At 47.3% G+C, this 19,226-nt stretch overlaps 1 protein-coding gene across 1 annotated transcript; it reads right to left on the bottom strand.

Moving 5' to 3' along the window:
• Positions 1–433: 433 nt before the first annotated feature.
• LOC104504990 (pinopsin-like) lies at positions 434–18,251 on the bottom strand (the record flags this gene model as incomplete). Its single annotated transcript, XM_010159723.1, has 3 exons — positions 434–604; positions 3,199–3,432; positions 17,870–18,251. Coding segments are annotated over 3 exons (787 nt in total), but the record flags the coding sequence as incomplete, so codon positions are not given.
• Between the last annotated feature and the right edge of the window lie 975 nt (positions 18,252–19,226).

The following is a 19,226-nucleotide window of genomic DNA, read 5'->3' on the forward strand; positions in this document are numbered from 1 at the left end:
CCTAAAAGGAGGTTGCAGGGAGGTGGGTGTTGGTCTGTTCTCCCGAGTAACTGGTGACAGGACAAGAGGAAATGGCCTCAAATTTCGTCAGGGGAGATTTAGATTAGATTAGATAGTAGGAAAAACTTCTTCACTAAGAGTGTGGTCACGCATTGGAACAGGCTGCTCAGGGAAGTGGTGGAGTCACCATCCCTGGAGCGCTTCAAGGAGCGTGTAGAGGTGGCGCTTGAGGACATGGTCTAGTGGTTGGGTTGATGGTTGGACCGGATGATCTTATAGGTCTTTTCCAACCTCAGTGATTCTGTGATTCTGTTATTTAGCAAAACTCGACTCACACTCCCCAAACGCAGTAAGCAGACCACGTGTGCTCCCCCCAGCCGGTGCATTAGCCCAACAGCCCGGGTCAGGTGCTGTAGCAAGCCACCAGTACAGCTCAGTTAGCTTCTGGGGTGTCTTCTGGAGGTGGGCGCGGGCTCTCGGCTGCTGTGGGGCCGGTGTCACCCGGCCCCCGCGGCAGCGCACGGCAGGACCGGGACGAGGACTTGTTGCTGGAGTTGGCGGCTGCTTTGTTGCATCTCAGAAGCGCCAAGAAGCACCTGTAAAACTGTCACACACAGACAGAGAACAGCAAGTTAGCAGGAATTTTGTTCATGTTTTTTATAGGACAGGCTTCATCTAATGGTCTTTATATTCATTTAGATTCCTGGCATGGTCCTGAAAAAACCAACATGGATGTAATAATATTTTGTATTAGAAGTTGAATTGTTTTATAGAAAAATTAAGTCCCAGCATTACATGAGAGCTCTGGCCGAGGTCAGGGTCTCTATAAGCTAATGTGGGATGGGCTCCTGGGAAGCAGGAGCTGGGAAGAAAGTGGTGCCTGCCTTTTTCCTTCATCTGGGCACGCCAGAGGGAGAAGAACAAAACCAAGGAAAATAAAAGCAGTCATTTTGGCCAAAGTTTCATGAACAAGGTAATGTTAGTGCCACTGCAGTATTTCAGCACTGCAGGGGGCAGGTGAAGGGGTAAAATCCAGACGGGGCATTTTGCCTGCTTGCAGGTTGGGTGCTGTGTTTAGTTCGGGGCAGTTGCAGGGTGGATCTTTTTTTGGGGGTGGCTTTTTTTTTTTGTTCTGCTTTAATCAATCTACATTTTCGTTGTTCCTTAACTAAAAAGCAGGAGGGAGGGGAGAGAGCCAGAAATGAGATTCTTTCAGGCAGGCCTGTAACAGTCAACCTGTGTTTTTATTTAATACAAATATTAATGACCATATAGTAATACAGAGACTAGAAAGGATAAAATGCTTTTCAGCCTATTTTCAGGTATGTAGGAGCCTGTTATCTGGCTGAGCTGACTGCGTGCTCGGAGGCAAACACCGCGGGTCTGCTGCGGCGTGGAGATTTCGGAGAGTGCTGCTGATCACTCGTGCTACCCAGCCATCAGCTTATTGATATATCCTGTACTAAAAGCTCGGTGGGGTGGGTGAGCTAATTGAATCACCAGTGCAAGGGATGTTGGCTGGTTTGATTTGTATTTGACCAGGGAGAAGATGAAAAGTTGTGTGATGTGTTTGTTTTAAGCTCTCAGATGAGGTTGGTTCAACATCCATTATTTGATCGATTTTCTCAGTCGCATGGCAAAGCGTGCAGCGCGTCTGTGCGGAGGGAGGCTGCTGCGTGAATGTAAGGAACCTGCCTGCAGCAGAAATACGTGGTTTAGATCCTACAGATTGTCTGAAGGCCCTCCTTACAGTGGCACAGTCAACTCCAGACAGCTGATCCCTCTAGCACGAAGCGAGTCCAGATCAATTTTAATAGTAATCCTGTACAACACGGCTGATGGCAGCAAGCTCTGACCAAGCCTTCTGGAAGCAGACTTGCCTGCTGGGGGGAACAGCTTTTGAGAAGTTTCGCACAATTTTTGTGTCGTCTGAAATTCCTTTTTTAAATGAGAAATTTCTCAGAAATTACAGGCCTTCTTTGTACAAAAAAAATAATGATCATTCTTTTTCCTCAGCCTCTCACCACTGAGCACTGAAATATTTAACAGCTTGAAAACTTGCAGGGGATGCTGTCTTTTTTTCTGGGTTTGCTTTCTCCCTCTCCCCTCGTGGCCAAGTTTGCGTGGGTGAGTGAGTCTCTTATCAACCATCTTTCTGCGGTTGCTTAATCCCCAGGAAATTTCTGTTACCACTTGAGTCTCCTTTATCTGTGTAACCTTCACCTAGCCCTTGCCGGGAGGCACTCCCTCGATGTGAACATCGTTTCATCCGTCCCCTTCTCTGATTTTTATCCAGTCTGATCAGAGATTTCTGAACATTTACCAAAGCCAGGGAGGGGCAGAAGCCAGAATGTAGAATTGTTTTAGAAATACCATGAAATTAGAGGGAAACAACAGCTTCATGAGTTAACAAGATATCCCCTATAGATTTCCATAGCATCAGGAATGCTGTCGGTGTTGAACAGAGTTATCTGAACAACCACCACCTCCTGTTTGCTCTGTAAATCCGTCCTGGCACCCCTGTTTTTGCCCCCAGCCCCTGGGAGGGTGGGTGCAGCCATGCATGGCAGAGGGAGAGAAATGCAGGATTTGAAGCAACCTGTGCTGTTCCCTGCTCCAGGGTCAGCTCCTCCGGCAGTTTTTGGGCAGATCCTCGCTGCTCATGGTTCCCACCAGCTGTTGGGAGGGGCAAAGTGTTACAGGAGGGTGACTGAAGGATGTGCAAGGGGATTACAGGAGCGCATTGGGGAAGAGAAAGTTGATGTTGCAAGGAAGAGGAGTTACTGTGGGCAGTGCACGGTGCTGGGGCACCGGGGCATGGCACTGGGTAGCAAAAGCTCACGTCCCTACAACACTTCATATCGGAATCATCTCCAGGCAGTATCTGATGGCTCCATACTTACCAGAACATTGATTCTTTTTGTTTCTCTCCTCCATGTTCAACTTGCTGTTAATCAAGTTGTGTAATGGAAAGGAAGGACCCATCATTTGCTATTTGGACATGTGGGATGTCAGTTATCCAACTTCCAAAAGTCTGAATTTGTCAATTAAATTTGCTCCTCGTAGTCCTTTTTCTGTGCTTCCCTCTCAGAAGGTTTTTCAGTGCTGTCACCAATGCATTCTTTATTTCCCCTTCTTATTTCTTTAATTCTTGCATACATTGAATCTGAGTAAACATATGGTTGACATTTTGCTTACCTGTTTGTTCAGAAATATGTAGATGATGGGGTTGTAGACGGTGCTGCTTTTGGCAAGGATGGATGGGATGACGCTGGCCGCAGGGGTGATGAGACCGGGTTTCCCAAAGGTAGCTATAAGCGCCACGGTTGCATATGGCAGCCAGCAAAGGAGAAAGCAAATTACCATCACCACCACCATGATCAGGATGCGCTGCTCTCGGGTCCGACCCATCCCTTTATTGATGCCGCTCACCTGGGTGGGAGAGAGGCACAAGTAGATGATTAGCAGTGCTCATACTGGGAGAAGATGATGATGCATGGGAGCTTCTGGAGTGGCTGCATGAGGGGCAGGGTTGGCAGTGCCACCTGAAAAGTTGTTGGCTGGAGAAGAGCTGGCCAAAGTGGGCAGGGTTTGTATGTTCTGCACCCAGCGTGTGTACCTAACAGTCGGAATAGGGTTAGCGATAGCACTGTTCATCTGGAATAGCCTTCTCCAGCTTTCTCTAAATCACAGCATGTAATGTGAGTATCTTAGGCAGGAGGGAAGAAGGGGGCAACTGCCCTGGAGGACAGCTGGACACGGTGCTCCCAGTAGGACTGCGTGTCTGAGTCCTACCAGTAGCGATGCACCCAACCAAGGATGAAGTGCTCCGCACCCGGAGGCCACCGAGGCAGGTCAGGAGACAGAGAGGATCATAAAGAACAAGGGTTTGAGAGAGCTTTCTCCACTGGATTCACTGGAAAAGTCAGCAGCTGAATTCAATTGGTTTACAACAGGCTCCTCCTCTCGATTTGGGGCTCACACATACACGTAAGTAAATCATCCTGTATATAAACACTGGTATCTTCTGCCTCACCCTTTTTTCTTAGTTTTCAGTGTGCCTTGAAAATTGGACCTTTCGGTGATTGTTGTGTAATGCCTACACTGCAAAGTGCTGCAGTAAGCACGAGAAACTAACTACTGCAAGCAGTTTTATGGGGAATCCAGCAGGATATGTTTGTGTGCTGGAAGTCACCTTGAGACTAATCAAAAAACCAAACCAAAACTGTTCACGAAGTAGAATATATCTGTAAATGCCTGCTGAGGGAACTCTAATGCCGAGTACTTTATACATATCCTGTTAAGGTGCAAAGGAAATCTTGTATGACACTTGTCTGTGATTTAAAAGGAAATTGGTATTTGCCAATAGGCAAAAAAAGTTGTTAATCAAAACATTTCCATTAGTGAGAGGTGGATATTTCACTCAGAGACACCCACAGGCATCAGTAGCTCAGACTTCTTCACAGACACCTCAGACAGAAAGTTCACATTTATCTTCTCATGGAGTTGACATGAATTCTGTATGACATTTTCCCTGTGTTCAGGTTTTTTGAAAGTCTGCCCCAACTCGGTTTAAAACTTTACAAGATGCTTAGGCTATGTGATGAAGTAGAAGCAGCTGGATTGGGACACAAGGGTACAGGGATGGAAATGGAAGTTGCATTTTGCATCATGTGCACTTCATTTTTTTAGGCTCCTGAGAAGAGTCACTGAAAGGCAAGCGGCTGCCAGGGTCCTTTATCACTACACAAGATCCCCATTTCTTTGTGCCTTCCTCAGACCCTGCTGTCTGCCTTCCCATGCCAGGAGACACCCAGGGTGGGTGGTGGATGATGGCTTGTGAGTGGCATGCCTTAAGGACACCCAAAACTCCTTTTATTTTTTAACACTGACTTTAGAGAAGGCAACACAACAACCCTTCCCTCTTGCTTCAGGTAAGGTCGGAGAAGACAAATGTTTTCCGGATGTCTTCCGGATCAAAATCAGCCTGGTCTGAGGCTGGGCATGAGAGGAGGATGATGGAGATATTTCCTATTTAATAACCTTTAGCAGAGCTCTCGTCACAGGGCAGCTGGCATAATGCTTTGTCTGCACATCTCTCTCTGAATGTCCTGATGCTGTATGGCACAGTGAAATGGGGAGAAAAGCTGCTTTTTGTCACAGAGTTGGACACTGGCATAAAGTTAGTGGGGTATTTCTGAAGGTACATGTCCTACCAGAGCAACACACCCTTCTCAGGCAAACCTGTATCGTGTATTACTCTCTTTACTTTTTAAGTATTCCTCCTTTCCTTAAGAAAGAGAAAAGCTTGCAGTTTTCAAATGGATGCTTCCAGGGAATGACAGGACACGCAAGGAAAGGTTTTAATTTCCTTGCCAGCAGTAGGAAATGATTATTTTCATCCTACGAGTCCAGAAAGTTTGAATATCCTCCCCCTTCTGTAATTCTCCTTGAAGCAATTTTGCTCTCAATTGCGAGGCTCCCCTGGTCAGTCAAGGAAACCCAAGACCTTGATATTAATATTCAAGAAACATGCAGAAAACTTTCACAAAACAAAACAAACTCAGCAACCTTGAAATGTTGCTGGAACATCATCATCCGATGGTGACTTGGATATACCACACAGCTCCAAAGCTGTGCCGAGGCTGTTGGATTGACTTCATAGACAGAAGCAGAGAGCTGTGCGACACTGAAAAATGAGACTGTTGGCTTTTACTTTAATTTTGTCTTGATAACTTCCAGGGAAAGTAAAACCACAAGTCTGGCCCGGATAGCTTGTCCATAGTTGCTGGCCCATAGAGGTTGGAGAGTCAGCCCAGGTTGTTCCTGGCTTAAAGCTAACAGCAGTGATGCTGCTGCAGGAATTTAGCACAGGGTTCCCTGGTCATGCACTGAGCTGGTGTAAAGTGTCCTTCACTTCTGGCTTAGTCAAAAATCCAAACTTCAATCTGCTGTGCAGGAAATGATAAAAAGAAATCTCACTATTTCTGTAGGTTTTGATATAGAAAACAGCCACAGAAAATGTGCTTTTACAGCTTTATGTTTTCTTTGCTGGAAATTGAGTATCTCTTTCCCCTAAAAAATTATCTTTTCAGTTTTCTAAAACTTACAATTTCTCTGTATCACTCATTCCATATGTTGCATGTGTGATCTCATGTACCGACTTGGCAGGACTGGGAGGTTCAGCTCCGGGGTAGTCTGAGGCTCTGGTCACATCTTGCTCTGACAGTGATGTTTTCCCATGTTTCCCATAGGCATTAATTTTAAATGGAAAACAAACAAAGGTCAGGAATAGTTGGGAATCTCTGCAAGCATCTGCCATGCCCAGTGAAGGTCCTGACCATGTTTCTCCTGGGCTCTGTTCTGCATTCAGTCCCTGCCGTGGGCAGACAGTAAAGGCTGGCGTTGGGAACCATGGCTGAATAGTGAAAGGATGGTTACCTGACGGGCTGGAGTCACATCCCATTGACACTTACGTAAGCAGAAAGAGGGCTAATGCACTGGGAATGTAACTATGCACTCATTCTGCATGTAAGCTGTCCTTTCTGCCAGAAAGCTTACCGGAACTCTCTTCACTGGGCCCTTTTTGGCTAAAACTCAGCTGAAGCTTAACCACAAAGATGCTAAACACCCAAGTTGCCAAGGAAGTATTTCATCCCATACATTATATAGGCATTTCTATATGAGCTGATGGCATATGCACGCTCTTGATGCAACCCACGACTTCAGGGGTTTCCTGAATGCCGCAGGAGTTTCTTGTGCTGTCTTTGGCCTCTGCCACTGTAACCCATGATGTGCCTGTGCTATGAATTAATTTCTGCTCTTAGACAGGATTCATGGTGGAGATGGCCATGAGAACAGTCCCTGTGCTGAGACCTATCATTTAATAGCTAAGTTACTTTGTTTTCTACTACAGAGGAGCACCTCTAGAAGGTGATTCAGCCTGCAGAAGTGATTCATTTTCCTCTGGTTTTTTTCATTGACCATAATTGGGAACTTACACATCCATCCCCTAGTGTAGGAGTGGAAATGCTCACAAGTACAGTGTTTGTGTGGTGTGGCACTGGGTGTCATGGACAGGAGAAGGACATGGATGAGAGACTAATGCAACAAACAGTAAGAATAAGTTTAAATAGAGGTCACTGTGGACACAGCAAATTCCTGGCTGATATTGCTGACGCATACTGTGCAGAAATAACAGAGTCATCACATTGCTAGGAAAGCAAAATATGCGTTTTGAGCAATGGATATGGAAATTGCTCAGTAACATTCAGGACCAGAGAGCGCAGCTGAGTATACCCAGGGCCACCTGGGAGGTTTAGCCACGAAGCTCCCACTGGGAATAATTCCTGAATCCCCAGGTTGATCTGAATCTCAGCTGAGTGACTGACTAACTTTTATCTTTTTTGTGAAACCACGATAGTATTTAGAGCTTGGAGAGTTGAAAATGACACTCAGGGGACTAGGAGGATGATCCTTGAGAGAAGCTGGAATAAAGGGAGATAGAGGGAAAAACCCCTCAACCAAACAGGGTAGGTGGTGGCCTGAGCACACCAGCTGAGGCCCCTATCTCATGTGAGCAAAGCTGCTGTATTTCTCTAAAATGGGTGGCACAGACCCTCTGTGCTGTGGCAGCAGCTGAACCACCTTCACTGCCTGTTCATCAAAAAACAGTGCCTGGGAGCTCTGAAATCAGATACACCCAGTTATACTCTGCCTGGGTGAATTAATAGCTGCAGTTACTTGAGTACATACTGGAGAACCAGACTATAATCTAATAAAGTTGCAATGTAATTGCATTCCATGCAGATTAAAGGTCAATCCAATTTCTTCAAATTGGATGTGAGACTTTCTGATGGTCCCTGCACATCAGCTGATGGCCTACTTTTAAGAGTTGATAAAGGTAGGTAGTGGGTTTGCCATAGATGTGTTGGATGCTTCAGGGGTAACTCTAGACCCTTTGAAGTGTTACTGTGCCATCTGGTCTTGGTTGATGCCCGTAGCTCAGGAGATGTGTGGACATGCACATCAGTACATCTGTGTGTTGCTTGGGAAGAGCTATGAGGTGCTTAAAATGACATCAGGTGCACCCTGTGCACAAAGCAGGCTGCCAGGGAGCCTGGCGAGTCGGGATGGGAGGTCCAGCATCCATGAGACCTCTTGGCATGAGAATAGCCTACCTCTGCAAGCATGGGCTTGCTTAGCAAAGGCTGAGCAAAAAGAAATGGAAGCCCAGCAGAAAGCTTCACGCAGTAAGTCAGCGGAGTGCTTACAGAAAGGAAAGGAGTTTGCCTTGGAAGCTCTTGCTGGGGCTTAATGAGAATTTCCTTGTAGCTCTGAAACAGTGGGCAGTGATACAGTGGCTGGTTTAACAGTAGCTCATGGTCTCACCTAATAATAGAAAAAGTTTTGTTTGGAGAAAAATACTGATGTTTATCAAGGAAATAAATGGCTGATGCTACCACCTAGAAATGTCACAAGATCAGGTTAGGTTTTATTTTTAAGGAAGTTTTTTCTATCCCTCCTAACATCAGAGTCTTTGAATTATGTTTAAAAGTTGCTCACTGCAATCATAAAACCTAGAAACGTTACCCACATTCATAATCTAAATATTTCCATATAATCTTTGATTCAGAGCTTATGCTCTCCTAAAATTCCCATGCATTCAGTGCCTTGTCATGAAAACAAGAGGGGGAAAAGAAAGTTGCCAGCTTTCTGTGATGTTTCTGTTTTGATGCTCGTCCATGAGAGGAATGCTTTGCTCCTGGCAGACCTTGTGCTTTTACTCCAGAAAACACAATTTACATCAGGTTTGGACCCAGTGGGTCAGACGGCAGCACAGCACAGGGCGAGGTGGGGAAGAACAAAGCAGGAGACAGGGCTTAGAATGACTTGAGGCAAAAAGCAGCAGCAATGCTGGTTTGTCACTTGGAAACTTAGGCTTCTCCAATCCTAGTGTGCTGCTTACCTGGTCCAGACCTAGTAAATTAACATCTCGTCAGGCTTAGCAGTATCATTGTCCTGATGAGAAAACCCCACATTCCTTCATCTGAGTCAAAGACAAACCTTTTCCAGTGCCCCTTACATCATGCCAACTAAGCAAATTCCCAGCTGCTTGGGCTTGTTGGGGTCCAGGTCTTTCCTAGGTGCAGCAGGGAAGTTACTAAACCCCTCTGAGGCTTATATACCTATTATTTTCTTTTGTTTGTTTGTTTTTTGCACAACGGTTCTTTGGCTGTACATGATTCCTTGTAGAAGCTGTGAAATGGAAGAGGTTTATTGATCCTCTACAAGTCACAGACAATGCACCACCACCTTCTGCAGGGACCAGCAGAGCTTCCCCACTTTGCATTCAGTGAAACTGGGAGGCTCTTCTGGCTCCTGCTGCAGCCCCAGCAAAGCTGAGCTAGTGGTGGGGAGCAGAGATGGAAACTGATGTAAAATAGTTAGTATTCATTTCAGGAGCAAAGGATGCAATTATTCTCAAGGTTGGGCGACCTTCCTCAGGCTTTCCAGGAAGGAAGCAAGCGTGTCTGCAGGTGATGGTGGGTGGAGGGCTGCAGAGACCCTTGCAGTAGCAGTTGCACATTTCTTCCATGACCACAGCATTCCTGGCACTTGGTTTCTTGCCTGGGACTAAGTGTAATTTTATGGATAATGGAACACCTTATGCACAGGAAGGAATAAAACGTCTGTAAGAAATTGCTTTTGCCTCAAATGGCTAATTAATTTCAACCAGAATTATTCTTTTTTTGCAAAAGAGATTTAGCCTGAGGGAGCTGAGCCTTGTGTTTGGATTCACTTAGGAGGTGTGCTGCTTCCCCTGCTCGAGGTTTCTGGTGTCACCTACACTGCCCCGTGTCCTCTTCTTGTCCAAGCAGAGATTCAAGAGCAAATGCCTATGAATTATGCAGCTAACCCTCTCTTCTAAGGGCATGTGAAAATGCAAAGAAATCTTCAACCAGATGAATATATTTTATTATTGAAGCTTGATAACAGTCCACGTAAGTGATCTATTTTTCCAGACGTACATTTCCATTTCCCCTGCCTTTTTCCTATGCTGTTTTACCTCTCACTCCCTTAGTTACCGAGGCACAGTTTGGGCTGACCTGAGCATCTCACTGCTTTTGGAGTGCTGTAGAGACTTCCACCTCACCCAGCTGTGCTACAGGGGAAGGGAACCGGATGACAAATGTTGTGACTGTGCAGAATGTCTTGTGCTCCCAAATCCCACTAATGCTTATGCATCAAATTGTATTTAATCCGTTTCCTTCCACTGTGCTGACATCTTTCATGTCTGCTACAGTTGTTTTTCTCCTCTCTGAGAGGGCTTGGAAGGTGCCAGATGAGTAATAGTACGGGCCATGTGCTGTGCAAGGGAGAGAGCTGTGGCTGGGGCATGCCCTCAAAGTGCTCTCAGGATCCCCTCATACTCGCCTCTGTCCTCACAAGGGTGGACCACGTGACCAGATTAAAATGTAAATCTAAATTCAGTTCCTTGCTTGCCTTTAAAGAGGGCTCTGTAACTGTAAGGAGAGGTCTTGTAATCACTAAAAGGGGTTAATTATTCATTTTTAATATCAGAATATTAAATAAATTGTGGTTGAGGTTTGCAAAAACCCGACTACCAAGTGTGGGAGCAGCGCAGTGCTGCTGGGAGGTTTCTGAGTTCTAAGCATTGCCTCATCCTTCTCTTGAGTTTTCTGTAACACAGCGGGCGTGCGTCTAGGCTTTCGGGCACTTCACTGTGTAAAGCAGATAATACTGACATTTTGAAGGAAGCATGTCCTTTGCAGCTATTAATCTGCACAGCACATCTGTCAGTGAGAATGAATATTAAAATACTTCAGGACTACTTATGTTCACACTGGTTTGGTTCCCCTCCTTCTGCATCTTTCTTTGATGTTTTAGTCATTAATGACTAGGATAATAACATGTTCTTCTCATGGAGTGGAGGTTTTCTCAAACATTATGTGATTTCTATATATAAAATCAAATATTAGCAGAATAGGAGCCTCAGGATATGTTCACCCAAGACTGTCCAGTGTCCTTGGGGTGTTGAGGTGGGCAGTGTCAGTCCTGGCATGCAGCAAAGCCCAAACCTGCGGGTTGCTGCTAGCCACGAGGAAGGGTGTCCTAGTGCCTCCCCTTGCTGGGAAGCAGATCCTGCGCTGGTCTCCCACAGAGCACAGGCAATAGCTGTGCTCCAGGGTGGGTATGTTTTAAAAGCAAATTCATGCCATTAGTGCCGCTGTATGTGATAACAGCCAAGTGTATCTGTATAGCAGCTCTATGCTGATGTGCACTCCGAAGTGGAACTTTTGCAATTGCAGGATGTCTCAGAGAAGACTCTTGGGCTCCTCTGTGTGGAGTGTTTGCAGTGCTAAACCTCTTCTAGGGAAGAGGCAGCTCTCTCTGGGAATCCAGAGAGCTGGGGATGTGGTGATGAGTCTGTTGTATCTTCCAGGATGCTGAGGTACAGCACTTGATCATTTTGGAGGTGAAACCTGGCTGCTGCCACAGAAAACCCGTGGTGTTTGGGGTAGAGCTGCATTAGTCTTGAAATGGCTCTGTGCTCTGGGTTAGTGGTTTGCTCTCCTTTCAGTCCCCTCAGGATCTACCCATAGTTGTCTGAGCTGGAAGAGCAAGTGGGAGCCCCTTTGGGTGCAGGCTTACTGTCGGGGCAGGGGAGCTCGGTCACAGTCCTCATGAAGGGTGAGGCTGTGAGTCTCACACCCTGACTTGAATTTTTTGTGAATTTTTTCTCTGCTGCACCTAAAAGACCAGTCATGAGTCAGAGGATTGATGGGTGAGACGGTGTTCTCCTAAGCTACCTGCTAATGAGACATTATTTGCATTTGCCTTGCTGACTTAGGGGTGTTTTAGCCAGTGCTTCAAGGACTGCTCTGTAGAAAGAGAGAGGTGGGGTTTGCTGAGCCTCCTCATTAATTTTTGTTTTGCCTGGTGATAAGAGGACTTTGTTCTGGGGCAGATTGCTCCCTTCTCTTTCCCACAGCACACGTTCCCTGCAGGTTAGATGGTCATGGGGTGAAACCCAGGGCAGTGATGGGGCAGGGAATAGGGTGGACAGGAATGCTGCCTGGTAGGCAGCATAGCAAGGGATGTGAGCCTGGGCTGGCCCGGACTCCTGCGATACAGAGCAGAGCATCACACAGAGCCATTGGGGGAGGAAAACGTAATTTCTGGTGCTGGCAGGTGACTGTGCTCTGGGAAGAAGGTAAGTGCATCTCAGGCTGCAGGACATGGCTGCTCCCGGCTGTACTGCAGGGTGAAGTTGCTGTGCAAAATTCAGCTTCCTTAACTGCAAATGCTTGAACGCTTCATTTCCAAACTTTTGAAGTACCTGCTGAAAAATATTTGAGCTAGAGGGAAAAAAACCCCAAAACTCAAAAGGTTCGCAGCTGCTCTGTTTTCAACTAGAAAAATCCTTGGTGCGTTCATCAGGTAAGTGCCTGCTGTTGGACAAATCCCTGCCGTGCACAAGCACAGAGGCAGAACACAAGGTATGTCCCCTCCAGCTCCTTGGGGAAGCCGAGGACAGCCGCTGTGCCCCCCTTGAAAGCAAATCCGACAGTACCCACGGGTGGAAGTGTTGGCCCTTGCTTCAGAGCCACCATGTGGCCTGTGGCCCTCATTGTATGTCTGTTTTGTGTTCACGCAGAGGTCTGATCTTCCAGTGCCCACTATTACTGCTGCCAATGGAAGGGTTCCTGCAGTTCTGACCCGGAGCACTTACTGCAGCGGAACCTGCAGCAGAGACGAGCCAGGTACGGGCAGCTCTAACGAGCTGAACTCCTGCTGCCATTCAAGTGAGCAAATGTAAAACCATCCCACAGTTGCATTTTCACTGGGACTGAAGTCAAATGAAGCAAAGAAAACCAATCCTTTGGGGTCTTTTTGTTTCTAAAGGTGATTGCTCTCTCCGATCACTGGGGCTGCACTGTTGCTGCACGCTTTTCTGGGTTCAGCTGTCTTACAACTGATTTCTCTAATCTGGCATCTGAAGTGTTTCAGTGCTTAAGCTCTAATGCTTCCTGCCTTTGGGAATGTGTTTGTCTCACATCCCCTGTTAAGTCTCAATTTATTCTGAGTAAGCATTGCAGTAGCATTAATAATTGTCTAGATAAATGCTTGAGGGCCAGTGTAATTACCCTTTCCCCTTCTTGCCAGTGGAAGCGAGTTACTGGAAACTGCTGTTTTCCCCCATTTTCCTCTGCCCAAGCTGTGCAAAACTATTACCCCAACATTAGAAACTGTTGGATTAATTAATTACATTAATACGCAACACATCAAATGTCTTACTGCAGCTTTTTTTCCTTTCCATAACACTTGAGGAACCAAGAGGGTCTGATGGAAAACATGCCTACATCCTGGCTTTTCCTGACACGCTTGTGACTACTCCTGGAGTGAGGGTGCTCAGAGGGCCGTGCAGTGGGTGGTGAGGACAGTACAAGGCTGGATATGTTTTAAGATCCCACGCATGATTATTTCCATAGTGCAGTCCTCAACATGCCTTTGGTCCATGCCTGAGAGGTGCTGGGGAGAGCAAGCCTTGCTTGGGGCTGCGCTCTGCCCACTCGCCCTCCCCACGCCAGCGGGCCAGCCTGTGTGTTGGCACAGGTGCTCATGGCTTTGGGTAGGAATGTCCCCTAGGACACTGGTACCCATCTCCTGGCTGGCATGCCAGGGCCAGCTGGAGAACAGGAGATGGGACTCTGCTGGAAAGCCAACCTCCCACCAGCTTTGCTGCTTTGCTGGGCTCTTCCTCTTCTCTCTGCAAGGAAGGATGCTCTGGTGGGCTGGGACTAGAAGGGGAACCGAAAGTCTGGAGACTGGTCAGATTTGGAGTGTGAAATGAAACAGCTGCTAAACCTCCCTTAAACTTCAGGAGCTTTGAATCCCTGCACTTACAGTACTTTCATGCGGATGTAACTCAACCCAGGACAGGAGTCTGTGGAAAAGCAGAGTACTGAGCCCAGGTACTTATTTCCAAGGATGAACCACAGTCAATAATTTTGAGGATGGACTTCAGATTCATTTGTCAAGGAGATGACAGACAAGTAGTCTGTCAGTGAATTAGGGAATAAAAATCTACCCTATAATATAGTGATATAAAAGCTGGAATCAATTATATTTGCATTCTGACAATTAATATGAGAGGACTCTGCCAAGCTTATCAAAGACTTTAAATACTGACTTTTTAACCCCTGTGCTCAACAAATCATTTTTCTGTTTACAACAAATGTTTTTAAGGTCTCAGGGGCTGACTATGGCTATTCTGAAACCTGGTAGCAGAACAGTTGTCTCCTGCAAGTTTCATGGATGCAATGGGGGAATTGCTGCCTGTTTGTCGCTTTCAGTGAGCCGGTTATTTCCAACCAGGGACTTAAAATGCGGAGCACGTTTGACGAGACAGGTATGTACTTAGAACCTTTACACCCTTTGCCTTGGACTGGGCAAGTTTCACACTGGTGAAACCCAGGAAAGATACCTTGCTTCTCCAGGACATCCAAGAGCTCAAGTTGAACCTGATGCTGGCTATGAAGTATGTGTCCTAGAAGGAATCCCAAACTATCGCTGTCGGTAGCCCATAAACTGTTTGCACTGCTGAAGTTGTCCTGGGGAGACTTGTCCACGTGCAGTTTCTGCTGGCTACAATGGTTTTGAAGCAATGAAACAATAAACCCGACCGAGCTTTTCAAACCAGCACAAGGATTTGGATGGAGGATGCATCCAGCTTTCCTGCATTGCGCCTAGGACTTCCCAGGACACCAGGCTGTGCAAAACGAGGAGCGGTTGTTGCATTTGCTTTTCAGCTCCTCGCAGCCTGCTCAGGGGTGGCTGCCAGTTGTCTCCCAGGCTCTGTTTCACTTCTGTCATTTCTGTGAACTTCTCATTCGATCTGAGCCGAGGGATTACAGCTTCCCTGCTGTGGCATGTAGCGTGGATGCGACCCTGTGTGCTCATCTGAAGCTACATACTCAGCTATGGGGGGAAATAACACTCTCGAGACCCTGCTAACAAAACTAAGGCAATTATAAAGCATCTTGCTCTTTGCAGCACACCCCAGTCAGCAGGGTTTTGCTAGCAGCTCTGCTATGGGCACGGGACCAGCCGTGGGGACCAACGCTGGCTCTCACCATCCCACCGAGGTGATGCAGTGGATCCCTCCGTGCAGGAACCTCAGGATGGAGAGGTGAGCCCTCGCACCCAGCTGCCTGCCGCTGCACACCCTCATCGCGCTTCTGCAGCAAAACAGCCTCCCCACGGGTAAAGCAGCTGCCTTTGCTTTCTCCTGGGTCCTGCACAGTGCTTCACAGGGAGGTGTGAAATCACTGTGAAAACAAGTCTTCTCACAAAGGAGATAATTAAGAGAAAAGCTGTGTGTCTGAAAAACTAAATACTCCTCATTTTCTAATGGTTGTTTTCAGTGTTCAGATTTATTGTCAACAGCATACTGTAATATGTTCAAGTTCCTTTGCTCCCCATTTGAAATGGCTCAGAGCAAACCCTTCCCTCTGGCTGTTGCCTGCCAGCCTAAAATGAGACTTGGGGGCAAAAATGGTCCCCTCTTAGCAGTGACAATTATCTTCAGGTTTAAGGAAACTGTGAGCTTGAAGCACAACGGTAGGATCTGTCAGCTGCTTGCAAGCAGCACAGGAGGATATGAGAGCCTGGACCGATTTCCAAGGTTTTAAGCATCCCTGCATGTCTCCTGTGATGACAATCATGTCAGAACCAGAGCATGAAAATACAAATGTCAAGCGAAAGGATATAATTTTTCATGCTTGGCCGAAACCAAACACCCCGATCTCCCACTACAATTTTAACTCCTGTAAGTGGTGCAGGTAACTTCAGTTTCGGGAAGATGTTTGTGGCAGGAGTTGAAAGCATAATTAAAGGCTTACAGAGTCATTTTCTTGTTGCTTCCCAGAATGTTTCCCATGTTTTGGGGTCCCTCCAGGACCAAACAGCCCAGGAAAAGGCAGCTCCAGACCTTCATCCTTGTCACCCCTGATGGAGGGTGCAATAGCCCCTTGCCACCACGCTGTCCCCAGGACCAGTCCATGTCACTGACAGAGTCCCATCACTCGCTGGGTTTGCAGAGGGCTCTGCTGAAGCTGCCGAGTCCTGCTGCCGCCTGAACTAGTGCCTTACTAATGCCCACCCTAATGAGGATGTCCAAAGACAGAGAGCTCTCTAGGGCCTAAAATTCACTTGTTATGTGATGGATGCATCAGTGGGAAGGGTATTTAATGTGAAAACATACACGCTTCAGTGCTCCCACCTAGATGCAGCCCTAGCAGAAAAAAAGACTCCGTATGCCAAAGTATTGGACGGCACAACCTTCCCGCAGGGAACAACCCTCCGTCCAAGTTTTCTTGCTGTTTCTTGCCCGTGGAGGAGCTTTGGAGAGGAAGAGCCTCTCCTGCAGGCATTACCTGCTCCAGCCTCAGCTGCTATGACTGGCTTGTAACAAGCAGCACCTCTAAAACAGCTTTTGTAGCTTCAAAAGATGGAAAAAACAGAGTCCCATGAGAGCCAGCCTGTGCTCAGGGGACAGGCCCATGGTGATGCACGAGCAGTTGCTGTTCACAGTGACCAAAGAGGACCGAGCTCACTATCAGGGGAATGTAAGGTATTGGTAATGAGACCATGGGTTGGGAAAGGCTGAGAAGGATCAACTCCAACATCTCCACTGATTCGATTTAATTCTGCTCAAAGTCCCAGAGCAATTGTAAGCTTAAGTCAAATGACTACCTCTTCAAATGTGGCTCATAGAGTGATTTTATCTAATTCTCCCTTATCTTTCAGGCACTTGTTCCACGAGCTGAGACAAAGCCAGATCTCGTAGCACAGCTCGTGCCCTGGGCTGGGCTTCTGGGGTGTAGGGGCCAAGCATGGGGCTGTGTAGGGCAGTGAATGCTCATGCTGGGGGAGAGTGGGTGGCCTGGCCTGAGCTGCCTGGTCCTTGCCTGGTCGTAGGCTGGTCCCTGACAGAGGGGCTGCCACGCTCATGGGTCCTCTCCCAGCGACGCTGTGCCATGAGCGGGCAGCACTGGTGCGTCACTCCTTAGGACTCGTGGCTAAATGCAGATGCTGTTTGCAAGAAAACAAACTACTTGTGCACCAGTATGTCCAGATGCCCGACAGTGCACTTCAACCTGCTGCTGCTCAACTTCTGATGAAGTTCTGTACCACACACTGCACTGCGTGGGCTAGCACTGTTAGAAGCAAGTAACTCTTACCTCCGGTATCCATTAATAACTCATGATCATTTAAGGATTGGCTTTGGTTTGTGTGCAAGGGGTAAGCTTCAGGCCACAGGACCGCCTTACGGTTTGTATTTGCTAAACTCTGGCTTTCCCTAGATCCTGCCAGCAGCTGGATTATATGCAACTTTTCAGCATCCCTTTTTGCAGGGTTCGTTCTTATGCTTCCAGAGAAGCACTGATCTTCTGAAATCACAGTTCCCATGCCCCCCACTGATCCTACAGCCTCTGAACCTGCAGGTGATACTCACCTCTCCATAGGCTTGCTGCAGATTTAAGTCCTAACAGCAAGGTAGGTAAGTCCTTCCTAGTTTTAATTAGGGGTAATTGGGAGTATCTTGAGTGGTCTGGCAAACTTCCCTCACCTGTGAAGCTGTCACAGGGACCTCCAGCTGCTCACACTTGAGTGTGACTTTGAAAGCCCTGGTAGACTGGAGCCTGTCACCAGGACAGTCCCAGGAGACCTAGTTTCCAGGGGTGGCAGCACATCTGACAGCAGAGAAGTTACAAAGGTGGTCACTGGTTTCTACTCAGTTTGGGGTCACAGTAAAAAGGCAGTTGAGGAATCTACTTACCTGCCTTACAGCACACAGCAGCTTCCCATATGAATAAACAATAATGGCAAAAGGGATTACAAGGCAAAAGATGAAAAGACATACGACGTAGGACGCGTTGTTAGCGTCCTTTGAATGCCAGTTCACCGAGCACATTGTCCCTGGTCCTTCTGGCCCGTAACTGCTCCAGCCGAAAAGGGGCGGTGCAGTCCAGACCAAGGAGTACGTCCAGGATAGGATGATGCCTGTCCATGTTTTCCTGTAGTTTGTGGTATCGGCCTCGGTTGTCCCCGTCATGGTGCAGTAACGTTCGTAAGACAGTACAGCCAGGGAGATGAGCGAGACGATGCCTGTATCAAAACACCCATTTAGATTAGCAAAAATGGCTGGATTAGGTTTTAGTCTATCTCCCAAAGTGATACTTCAAGCTGAAGGTGAATCAGTCTTTGGAAAGCCGGTGGGCAAGGACTGTGGCTGGAGGTGTCCCCCTAAGAGCAAGAGCTGCCTGTGGTGCCGAGAGCCAGCCCTCGCTCACGAAAAGCTGGGGAGTCCTTAAACCCGCGCCCAGCCAAAGCAAGTCTGTTATAAATGCTGATTAAGCACATCTGTCTGCATGTATCCAGATGCGTGTGACCTCCAGCAAAATCCTGTTTATCTATCGGATTTGGTGTTTAGTGCACCTGTAAGACTTAAACATTAAAGATTAATAGCTATATTTGCCTAAAGTTCAGGGCTTGCCCAGCTTCACAGGCTTCCTTAAGCATCACTGCTTCTGCTTGGAATAATGACATTGGCTCTTTGCTTCCTGGGATTTATGCTTTCTCCCAGATACCTTTTTTTTTTTCTCTGCAGGAAAAGTGTGTGAGGAACAATAAATGTTCATGCTCACCCTTGGATCTCTTCACACAACCTTCCCCACCACTTTCCGTATACAAGTGAAGCACACGCAGATAATGAAGGAAGCATCCCTACCCCATCCCTGTCCTCTCCCCAGACATTACGGTCTCCAGGCACTTCTCAGACGTTTCCATGCAGCCATATGAGTGCCAGAGACTTGCACCAATCCCTCTTACCCTGTGCTGGACCTCGAGAACACAGCATTCTCACTACACAATGTCTGCGAGCAAGGGCAGACACTGCGGAGGAACAAAAGTGTTTACTTAGGAAATTTTGGGGTTTGGAGAGAAAAGACAGTTCTGTGAAAATGGAGAGAGGGGGTGTGTCACTGGAGGAACCTGCTTAACTAAAACTCCTGGTGAGAGCCAGGCGAGCTTTCCTCGCAGAGCACCTCTCACTCCTAAAGAAATCACAGCGTCTGCGTTTCTCGGTGCCAGCCCACCTGTGGAAGAACATGAGGAACACGGGAGCTTTGCTGCTC

Source organism: Eurypyga helias, unplaced genomic scaffold (assembly GCF_000690775.1).
Source record: "Eurypyga helias isolate BGI_N326 unplaced genomic scaffold, ASM69077v1 scaffold17319, whole genome shotgun sequence".
Taxonomy (NCBI): Eukaryota; Metazoa; Chordata; class Aves; order Eurypygiformes; family Eurypygidae; genus Eurypyga; species Eurypyga helias.